Here is an 11,889-nt window from a genome sequence, read left to right as displayed (position 1 = left end):
GGTTTCACATGTTTTCTTTGAGATGATAAATGACCTACTTAATTCATAGTTAGGTACCTTTATTTTCATGGTTACTACTACATTTTTTTAGCATCAGATTATTACTATATTATACATGATGAAATGCATCAAATGGTGCTCAATTATTCAATAATCAATACGAGTTCCGAATAATACAGTACTCGTTGAATCATGCGAACTTTGGATTATGTGTAACTATAGTTATTTAATCCTTTTTTTTAGCGCTTGAATCTAACATGTCAATGTCCGTCATCATGTCAACACTCCGTATCTCCCTCATGCTTTATGTTGGCTGGAGAAATGCTTTGAATTTTACTGTCTTAAACTGGTGTTACATAAGTATAACATAAAATTTAGAAAATAAAAATTTAACTAGTTGTATGTAAGAATCTGTCTAATTGACAGTTCAAGATCTGCCACTTGGACATTGTATTGATGTAGTCAATCAAAAAATGGCACGTTAAAATAGAAAATGAAGACATCAGAGGTAATGAAACAAGTTGTTTTATTATGAAACAAATAGCAACACTATATTATACAAGAAAGAAAAGTGTCTTAAAATAGCATCAAAACTAACACAAGCTTAACTTACAAAACTACAATGGGCGATTAACCGAGAACTTGTATCATTTCCAAACCTTAGCCAAGAATCCAAGAAATTGCTCATTGATTATGAGTGAGAGATGGAAAAGATGGAATAGATTGAAGTATCAACTTTCGACTGCTTCTTAAACCGGTGGACATACCTACATTGTGCGGAGGCGAAACTCGTTTCCTGTTGGGAGATGATAACTTAATGCCACTTATTGGAGACCCTTCTTGGAGAAATTCAGGAATTTCGTCTTCTTTAATAGTTTCAAAATGTCTATCGAATTTAGGTGCGGGTTGAAAGCTCGGTTTTTTGAACACTTGGTTTGTGTAAGAACGGGAAGAGGAACCAATACTTGGAAATGAAGACCTAGGTGGTTTTTGGTTTGAGAACAGATGTTGAACCGGTTTCCTGGAAAATCAAGAATTCTTGTTACATCTCATATTCCATCCATTTAAAATGACCGAAGGGCATTAAAAAGCATAAATTCTGGAGAACATGTGAAAAGGTATTATATGTACCTCCCAGCCAACAACGGTGTTTCTGGAGGAGCAGAATCCATGTTTTGCTCTGAGTCAAAATGGACTGCTGTTTTTTCGGACATACTCTTCTCAGTCGTATCCGTTTCATCTTCTTCATATTCGGCTTCCGTGCCTATTATAACAGATCCTGAGATTCAGAATTGCAATGAAAATTTTGAATTGCTCCTCAAAATGAAACTCTTTCTAAAAATTTTGACCCTCTTTTAAATAAATTGAGAAGCATACTAAAAAATCAAGTGTACACTCACCATCCTTTCTACCAAACACGTTCTTACACCCTTCACATCTGCAGTTAATTGAGCATCCAACACCACCCTTTAAAGAAGCCAAAAGTCAATCATCAGCTGACAAACTAAAAAAAACCATACAGATTCAGAAATTAGGAAAGGAAAAAAAAACCTGATAGCATTCACAATATTTCTTCAGGCAACCAGATTTTTTGCAGTTACATCCTCGCTTATGACGAGCTGAAGCAGGAGTGTTGCTCGAGTCATCCTACAGGAAGCAGCATAACAAACTATATGAATCACAAATTCACCAAAAGATCAAAAGCATACAGTAAACTTTCAGCGTCTAACCCCAGTTTCGGTCAGAGAATCTGAGCCCCTAATCACTTTAGGCGCAAAAGCAAGAGGGTTTCTAGATTCAATCTGTTTTCGGGTTGCAAGGACAGTGCCTTCATGGACAGGCTTGTTGAAGCAATCTATACAGGCACATGACTCCACACAGTAGACACCAGCAGCAAAACATTCACAGTAGCTGGCATTTAAAATTGAAATTAGGTGTGTATAAGGATTAAATAGGCCTAAAGTCTAAACCATATGACGAAAAGTAATCTAGCACGGAGTTCAGGAAAACCACCAATTGCAATAGGAAAGGGGTACAAAAGATACAGAAAACTTACAGTTTTAAGCATTTTGATTTCTTGCAGTTGCATCGCTTGCAGGATTCGCCTTCCCCGGCTTGTTCCAACCTACGCCTGCCAATCCAATTAAAATTTTAACTTTCTGAGAGAAATACATTATGAAAACTATATGCTGCAAACAAGAAAACATACTTCTTCTTCTTTGGACTACTCTGAGTGATCTCCTCATTAGCCATATATCCAGAAGCTTGGCAAGAATCTTCTGTAAGCGGAACAAAATCTTCGACGGTATCCATATCTCCTCCCAACGAGGTAGCATCCAAATTGTTTATCAATTCTCGACCAGTAGTTGGAGGATGAAAATCAACTGATGGGATCGGTCCAATCAAGAATCGTCCAGAAGCTGAAGGTTCGACATTGACAAGTTTGTAATCCTTGGATGTCGTTCCAAGAGCATTTAAATGCAAGCCAAGGGTAGGTACAATACACCGTGGAGACTCGTCTATTGTATTTGTCGGAACTAATTGTCGATTGTTAGCAGAAATATCAGAACCAGATTGTAACACCACTGAAGAATCGGGATCCGAAATCTCTTCAAAACGCTGTCTGTGGGCTCCAGCCATCTCAAAATCTAGACAGCGCCTTCTCATACCGCGGTACAAACCAGAGAGATTCTACAAAACAAAGAAAACAATTAAAATTCCAAAAGAGGTTAACATAGATATCCCCATTATTCAGCTCTTTTATGCATTACATAACTGCAATAACAATGATATATGGTAGCATATGAGAATATTATGCTCAGAGTCTTCAGACTTTTGGAATTAGACCCTTGAGTTTGAAATAAATGGCTTTTATTTCTGATCCTAATTTTACAATTTCCTTTTTGCTGTTTAATGCCAACCAAATACACTAGGAAAATCATTCTTACCTCATAATCCATCTCTTCTATGGGCTCATTCAATAAAGAGCTGGAAGTCACGTCATGTTTCTCAGAATTTTCCAACATCTCAGTACCTTCTCCAGGATGAAAAGACAAGTTTTCTGGTTGACTTCCCTCTCCAATTTGTTCCCCAGAATACATTGAAACAAGAGACTGCATGCTCTGCTTGTCATTTCTGATACTGGCATAGAAACTCATCTCAGTACCACGCAATTTCTTGTTTTCTGTATCATTTGGCGATTCAAAAATTAGCAGATCGGGGTCATCAGCTATTAAACTCTCCCAATCGCACGATATGCCTTCTTTGTTTTCATCAGTTCGGCCTGCTTCCTCGAGATTCACTTCACTTTCGTAAACAAGCGCTGAAGAAGTGGATTCAAGGCCGCAGCTTGGTTTTACAGGGGAGTTGCGACTATTTGGATCATAATCAAAATTTTCAGAAAACTTGTTTGAGCATTCATAAGATGAATCATTAGCCACGACACAGTGAGATGCCTCTGGGTCCAGATTTTCCAGTTCATCGAATTTCTCGTTACCATCCTTATTTACCTTAATCAGATCAACTGTGTTCCCATCATCAGAAGAAAACTCAGGTTTTGATGGATCTGAAAACTGATGCCTGAAAAGAGAAGAATCAATTTAAGCAAGTATACTCGTGAAAGAAGACAGCTTGATAACTGGACCTAAAACTGGAATTAAATTGAAGAATTACCTTCGCAGAAATCTTGACCCCCTGAGAGAACTAACATGAGGTGAAGTGAAAACAGATGGAAGAGTAGCAAAACTAAGAGGATTGATCGTTTGCGTGATATGCACGGATTTAACTGGCTTGATTGGGGAAAGGTTGTTCAAGAAATTAAAGACAGGGGACTCCTGTACACAAAGAGGAAAAACTTATCATAGTGAAAAAGCAATGACCAGATAAAATCAATAACAAAATCCAATCATTTACAAATGAACCCCATCGCCTAAACAAATTAACAGCCATAAACACAAAAGGATAAAGGAAGAAAGAGAAAGAAATGTGGAAGCCATTTGTTCTTTTTTCTGGCTTCCAATTCTAAAAAACACTGCAAGAACAACCTCATGAAACATGAGAACTGACCTTGGAGAAAGCAATATTACAAACTACCAAATTCTGCCCCAATTAGCATAAGCGCTTTACCAACAAGCACAAGATTGAGCCAGAATATAGATTACAAGGACACGCATAACAGAATTCAGGTTACCTTCCAATTTCATGATTTAAATGCAGATTAGAAATTTTCAGATCTTGACATAGCCCATGAGAAAAATTATTTCCTCAAAATTAAAGGTACTCAGACGAAAGGGATTCTTATAAGCTAAACAAACTGTTCACCAAATCTTTCCGTATGCATGCATAAGAAAAGCAGTGACAAATTAGCATGACCAGAAGTCCCAAAAGAAGGGGAAAACACAAAAAACCACACAACTCCAACTTTTTTCCGAGTAATCAAAGGACAAATCAAGGAAAATTAGAGTGAAGAGCCATATATTTAACATCGATTGGTCTCTTTACCATAATTAAGAAAACAAATCAACAAATGTAAGATCAGTTAAGCGAAAGCCCGAAACATATTATTCAAAGAAATCGCCCAAAACCGATTTACAAAAACTTATGCATCAGCCAAACAACATAAATCCAGCATCGATTAAACACGATGACCCAAAGCCCACAAAAAAATCAAACCTCAAACTTGCATAAAGATGTCGCGATCTGGTTGCTCTTGATCCTCTCTGGCGTATCCATCACTTCTTTCTCTTCTTCAATACACTCTTTTGCAAAATTCTCACACCCCTCCCCCATCCCTTCTTCGTAAGTATACGCGTTCCTATCGCTTTACCCCTTCCCCCGGCCGTTCCCCGCACACGAGAAACCCTTTGTTTTCCCTCCCGAATGAGAAAGGAACAAAAGGACTGAAGCACTATCCCATGAAAATTCAAGAATAAGCGGGAAATCGAGCAAAGAGTGGGGTGAGTGAGAGTGAAAGGAGNAAAATATTAGTTTTTAGACTAAGAATATTATTTTTTATTGTGAATATCAATAGGGTTGACCCGTCTCACAGATAAAGATTCATGAGACCGTCTCACAAGAGACCTACTCTTTTTTTTATCAAANTTTTTGTTATTGTTATTGTTATTGTATATATATATATATATATAATTCCTATTATTGTTATTGTAAGCTATATATATATAGGGGTAAACGTTCACTTAGAATTGCCCCGCATATTTAATTTAAACTGATAATTATCCGTTTAGTCCTCCAGTTTTATATATATTACTATTTGACCCCATTTACTTCTTGTATTTTTTTACATCACGAATACAAGATAGTAAGTTGAATTAAGTCATTTTTCATACAAGGAAAAAACAATTAGAAAGAATAAGGAAATCATTCAAATACAAAAAAATCAAAATGTATTTATATGTTTTTCAAACATATATTTTTGTTATTATTATCTTTTTAAAATACACATTTTACTCGATATATATCATAACACATTATCAAGTCGAGATCGAACCCACACAAGAAAATTGTGATGTATTATAGGACTGATTTGACCGTGTCCAACAAAAGGTAATTCAGTTCCATGAATTTCTGTGTATAAGATTTGGTTTCAAATTTTAGTTATGCACTTTCGTAGTTTTTTTTTTTTTTGAATGGTCGGTTTTTTTTCCAGGGTATTTATTTTGTTCGTGGTGGAATAATTACCATTCAATTAATTATATTATTAGCGAGTCAATCTTTCTATTTGAATGATAATAATAATAATAATAATAATAATAATAATAAATCTTGCTTAAATGCCTTAATTCCACTAATAATTGTCACCAATTATAGGATGAAACAGTTTTCTTTGGTAATTAATGTAATAGTGATCATAATCTTGATCGATTATAGAGATTTTTAAAATCTTATTATTATTATATCACATTGTTCGTNTCTTGCTTAAATGCCTTAATTCCACTAATAATTGTCACCAATTATACGATGAAACAGTTTTCTTTGGTAATTAATGTAATAGTGCTCATAATTTTGGTCTTATTATTATTATATCACATTGTTCGTTAGGTGAATATGATAATGGGTTTTGAATAAAATGTTTCTACTTTACCAAATCCTATTATATAATTCTTAGAATATATATATGTGTTAAATTTTTTTAATATATAATAAAATTTGTAATCTTTGATTTAAATAACGTAAAAAAAATCACGTTGTGATTTAATGGTTATACGAGGCGACATCTTTTACATTATTGACTTGATAAAAAAAATAGGTCTATTGTGAGACTGTCTCACGAATCTTTATCTGTGAGACGGGTCAATCCTACCGATATTCACAATAAAAAATAATAATATTAGCATAAAAAGTAATACTTTTTCATTGATAACCCAAATAAGAGATCCGTCTCACAAAATATGACCCGTGAGACTGTCTCACACAAATTTTTGTCATAAAAAATTTATCTTGTGTCATGTGATATGTATTTCTTTCGTTTATTTGTGAATTTTTATACCAAAAATTGGTATTTTTAACTATATTTGACACATATATATTACTTCATTTTTAGCTATTGAGTTTCTTACAAATTATTGATTTTTTATTTGCAAGTGTTTTTGTAAAAAACTAACTCCATTTAATCTAATGGAGTTTTACTTTTTTTGTATTGTTCACTAATAATAAATATATATAAATTAATTTATTTATCAAATAGTTAAAAATAATCTTATTTTGTTTTAAGGTTGACCCGATAGGATCCGACGAATACAGCATTAATGTTATGGCGCGCCTCCCACAGAATTTAAAAGGGTGGGTCATAGCCCGGCCCGCATTTGGTGATCCATCTCTAGCTATGGTCCCCCTCCACACCTAATTATTATCTAACCTTATTTGAGAATTTCTTTAAATGTTAACAACGAATTCTCGTGAAATATAATAAATTGTCACACCACATCTTTTTTCTCACCAATTATTATGAATTTTTAACGATTTGGTTGATTAGGTTTTTTACATATTATTTGTACTAATATTATATAAAACTAACCTTTTTTCAAATATTAATTTTACCATGTTTTTTTTTAAAGACGATGAAATCCGCAGTCCCTACAATTCAATGTACAATGGGCAATCTTCGAGCTTACACAAGAGATTGCAAATCAAATTAGTTAGGTAAATTGGGGAAATCGTGTGCAACAGTCTCACCGGAAAAGGTGTTGGTAAAGAATCGAACTTCTGACTATTGGTCAAGTGCTCACATAATCACAACTCGAACACCCTCTCAGGAACACCATGTCTCTCTTATATGTCTGTTTGGTACGGTTTATAAAAATTAGTAAATTTCATTGATTTTAGGTATTAAAAAAATCCAATTATTTTATTTAACTAAAATATTGTTTTCTACCAAAAAAAACTAAAATATTGTTTTTAATATTATGTCACCTGTAAAAACATTTAATATTATATCAAACAAATTAACAAATGCCAGAAAAAGGCAGATAGACAGTATCCACCAACGGAAGTACCAACTTCTGGTTTTTCCTTTACCTTTTTCTGGTTCGTCAAATTCTTCAAACTCAAGATGGTACCTTTATTTTTTAAAAAATAAAAAAAAATTATTTTTTTATGTTCGTTGTACAATGAAAAAAAGAGGGTTTTGTCCTTCTGTCGTGATACTTTCACCCTCATTTTCACATACTCCATTTGTACTTGAGTATATGTATCGCTCGGTCAATTGTGTGACTCATTTTTTAGCTCGCAAAACTTTAGATGTTTCTCTAGATTTCCAATGACTAGATGGAAATATTCCATCTTAGCTTTCTNATATAAATTAATTAATGTACATTATCCAATTTCCCACATTTCCTTGCAACATGTTCATGCGCCATGATAATGTCCATCCATGCGAGAGTGGTTCTCCCATGTGACAATCATCATGTTCAACTTCCTCCTCCCAAGTCACATCTCTTAAATCACTATTTTTTTTTAAAATCACTATTTCATGATTATTGATAATTACTCGATATCAATTCGACACATTAAATCGACGTCATCATATGAAGTTATAAAATATATGAGAACATCTAAAATCGTTTTATCAAAAACTATAACTGACATTAATAGTGTGAATCTAATATTTTAAACCGTACAATATTTCATGTGTCACGTTAGATTGATTTGCTTGTAAAGAAAATTATTATACTCTCAAAAATATTGATAATATCCTCGAATACAAGGACGATAGGAAAAAAGTGAAATTAATCGATTCAATTGCTCAGATAGGTTTTTGGATGATAACAAAGACATACATGTTCGTCACTTATAAAATGATACATGAATAAAGGGATTTTACTAAATTAAAGTTAAGATGTGAGATTATTTCATGATAAATTACTCTTGATTCTAATCACTGTCTGATTTCTCAATGAAAACAACATGTATCTTGTTAGACAATCTTACATATCTTTATTCGTGAGATAATCAACCATGTTCATGTTTTTTGTATAAAAAATAATATTTTCTTATTAGTGATCTAAATAAGCTCACAAATTGACTCGTGAGACTGCTTGACAAAAATTTTCATGCACCATAAAATGTCCCCATCCTGCAAAGACATTGGTTGGATATTATATTCTACTTAAAATATTAATAAAGTTGACTATATACAACTACAAGCTGTAATAGACAAAATATTTGTTGGTTTTTATTATTTCATCGTTTACATAAATAATTTCTGGACGTTGATGTCGTATCCAGTCCAATGCATAAACGGCCACTTTTATTTAATATTTTTCCAGTGTTACTATACTGGGAACATGGGTTTTTGTCGGAATTTGGTTGTTCCATGCGAAATTAAGCTAAAATCCCTAAATTGTATGCCATTTTTTTATTAAAAAAAATACTTATATGAATAAAAGGTTAAAAAAAATGCAATATCCTAAGTGGGTCGAAAACGGGTCGGACTGAAAATGAAAATTGAGTGATGTTTGAACTATTTATGAAACCTATATATATTGTTTAACAAAAAAAATTTATAAGACCGTCTCACATGAAAGTTTTGTGAGACGTATATCTTACCTGACCCGACTTATGAAAAATTTATTATTTTTATACCAAAAAATATTACTTTTGACTCTAAATATGAATCGGGTTGATTCGTTTCACAACCAACCTACCCATATTATTTTTGTTATAATTATTGTTTTGGGTAATTGTAAAATTATAGTTAGAACTCAATTATTATTGAAAAAAGGGGAAGTCTATGGTTTTGAATAATTAACCCCCAACTCCGCCTAGTTTTCAAGCTAAATCATAATTAGCCAACAATTATTGCAATGGAAATTAGTTGGACAGCAAATTAAATGGGATTATATTATTTTCTATCTTTCAATTTAACATTGGAGTAAAATTTCCTTCATCCCAATATTATATACACATTGGGCTGGGAAAGTGAGATCCTTCAGACATTATTTACTTCTTGTTTTTTTTGGAACTGGTGACAAATTATTACATTAATATGTGAGTGTGAAAGTCTAAATTTAGTCACCAAATATTGTCTGATAGACTTTCCCATTTGTCAAATGAGCAGGTATACAATAATTTAGAATTGCACCAATAACAATTATAATTTGACAAACAAAAAAAACTATTGTGAGACGGTCTCACGTATCAATTTCGTGGGTTGAATATTTTATTTGGGTCATCAATGAAAAAATATTAGTTTTTATGCTAAGAGTATTATTTTTTATTGTAAATATTGGTAGGGTTGACCCGTCTCACAGATAAAGATTCGTGGAACCGTCTCACAAGAGACATACTCTTTGACAAAGTTAAATTCATTGAAGCCAAATTATCATCGTAATTTCTCATAAAGTACCCGTGGTGGAATCGGAAATCGAGACCTAAAACAATTTATTTTAATACACATATACCATAATTTTAATTTACAATGCAATTAGTTAACAACTTATAGTCAATCACCAGGTCAAATTTATATGCTCCTCTGCAGATTGTAATAATTGTTTATGTTAGAAGAACCATCGAATCATGATATTTAAACTGTTATATAGTTTAATCAATTAAATTTGTATTGTTTTCATTGAGTTTAGTAAAGAGTCAATCGCTCGGTTATAAATTATGATTTTTACTAAAAAGTCACTTGCTAAAGCACGAAAGGAGCAAGTATGACACACATTTTGGGCCTTTAAGAGGCCCAATTTTAGGCCCAAAACTTCACAGTCCACTGGGCTTTTGACAAATTATAACATTTTTTTAAATCAGAATTATTACTTATGTCGATGTGTTGATTTTCAAGTCATTAACCAAATTTTTTCACTTGAACTTTTTGTTAGATTCAATGAAATTTTTCAGTTAACTAAAATATTTATTTATTATAATTTGCTATTTATTTGAATGTTTTCCAAAACACAAAATGAGAAATTTTCAAAGTATGCACAAAAAAGTATTTAATATTTTTAAATAGCTAAATTGATAAAATTAGATATTTTTTAATTTGTAAATATTTTTAAACGAATTTTCAATTCAAACGTGTTTTTTTAACTCAAATTTTCTTTAGATTAAATGAAATTTATATATATATTATCTAAATATAGATAATTCTAAATAAAAGTTTTAATATATGACACAATAAATAAAGAGACGAAAAGGACAATGCAAGGATGAAAATTCAAAGACCAATACAAAAGTAATAAAAAGATGGAAAAGAATACGTACTCATGTCGCCAATTTCGGTCCACTCGCGGTTCTTTTTACAATTGTTTTGTCTTCTTCTGGTTTATTTCACCCCTACTCATATTTATAACGGTTGGAAATTTTTTTCCATCTCAAATCAAAAGAAATAAAATCATTCCAAAAATATAACTATATATAACATAAAGAAAAATCGATTTTACTACAAAAAAGGGAAATAAAATCATTCCCCAAAACATTTATAAAAATTTCGATCTTTGATTGATTAATTTTCATACATAATTTATACTATACATCGTCTCTATTTACCTGAAGCTGATTGAAAGTGGGGGGACATATGATGGGTACAAGCCCAATCTAATTATTTAATACAACTCGATTAATTATTTGTTGGATTAATAAGAATAAGCCCAATTTAATAATGCTAATTCAATTAGTTATTTGTTGAGTTTTAACACTGTCCAAGCCCCATAATTTGGATTGTGTTTGCTAAAGCTCAGTCCATTAGATACTCCTAAAGATCTATAAATAGAGAAACTTCTACACAATTCAAGCTTTCATTTTTGCTCAAGCTTTTAGTTTTCAGGGATTTTCTTCGAACTGCTTGCTAACTTGAATGTCAGAGTGTCGGTTTCCCAGCACCCTCTTGACGACTGTTCGTGACGCAGGTGACTCCCCGCAAGGTTAACTGTATACTGTCTACATGGATTTTTTTGCAGCTAGGTGGGATCGTTTACCGACTAGGTGGGTCAATTTACCAATCAGACGTATCTTACATCCTCAGTCTACGCTATACGTTTACATCAATTGCTAACTCGAAAAGAGTAAGAAACCGAGGATATACAATTTAAGATCAATCTCACGAAGTCCCAGCTGAAGCCTAATTTAAGCATGATTGCCTCCAAAAAATTTCACTCAAATCCATCGTAGGCTTTACTCATATCTAATTTCAGAGCTTCGAATCTTTTCTTGATTTTCTTACTGTTTCGAATCCAATGAATACATTCGAACCCAATAATCACATTGTCTGTAATAAGACGTCTCGGAACAGAGATACTTTGATATTGATCGATAGATATGGAAAGGACTGTTCTCAGTCTATTTGTGATTGTACGTGATATAATCTTGTAGTAGGTGTTGCAAAGACTGATAAGGCGAAAATCTTTTGGGGTCGACGTCTCCAACACTTTAGGA

General features: G+C 32.6%; 1 protein-coding gene across 2 annotated transcripts; it reads right to left on the bottom strand.

Moving 5' to 3' along the window:
* Nucleotides 1-510: 510 nt before the first annotated feature.
* On the bottom strand, nt 511-4,974 carry LOC140981381 (protein tesmin/TSO1-like CXC 2). 2 transcript variants are annotated; one of them, XM_073447768.1, is made up of 10 exons: nt 4,672-4,974; nt 3,673-3,833; nt 2,949-3,579; nt 2,210-2,691; nt 2,057-2,131; nt 1,731-1,911; nt 1,552-1,647; nt 1,401-1,467; nt 1,132-1,279; nt 511-1,021 (listed from the first exon to the last, which is right to left on the bottom strand). In XM_073447768.1, the coding sequence occupies exons 1-10, from the start codon at nt 4,786-4,788 to the stop codon at nt 685-687; spliced, it is 2,295 nt and encodes a 764-aa protein (XP_073303869.1). In that variant the 5' UTR covers nt 4,789-4,974; the 3' UTR covers nt 511-684. The 2 variants fall into 2 exon arrangements, with proteins under 2 accessions (XP_073303869.1, XP_073303870.1); XM_073447769.1 differs by having other exon boundaries at nt 1,132-1,264.
* Nucleotides 4,975-11,889: the final 6,915 nt, after the last annotated feature.

The sequence above is a fragment of the Primulina huaijiensis genome, chromosome 7 (genome assembly GCF_012295235.1).
Source record: "Primulina huaijiensis isolate GDHJ02 chromosome 7, ASM1229523v2, whole genome shotgun sequence".
In the NCBI taxonomy this organism is placed as follows: domain Eukaryota; kingdom Viridiplantae; phylum Streptophyta; class Magnoliopsida; order Lamiales; family Gesneriaceae; genus Primulina; species Primulina huaijiensis.
Note: the sequence above shows the minus strand (reverse complement) of the source record. Positions and strands in the feature narration are given on the sequence as shown.

Bases quoted from the DNA above. Each gene is read 5' to 3' on its own strand.
- LOC140981381 (XM_073447768.1), bottom strand. From the start codon at position 4,788: ATGGGGGAGGGGTGTGAGAATTTTGCAAAAGAGTGTATTGAAGAAGAG. The intron at 3,580-3,672 runs GTAATTCTTCAA...TTCTCTTTTCAG, and splicing joins GGGTCAAGATTTCTGCGAAG to GCATCAGTTTTCAGATCCAT. The intron at 1,022-1,131 runs GTACATATAATA...TTGATTTTCCAG, and splicing joins ACACCGTTGTTGGCTGGGAG to GAAACCGGTTCAACATCTGT.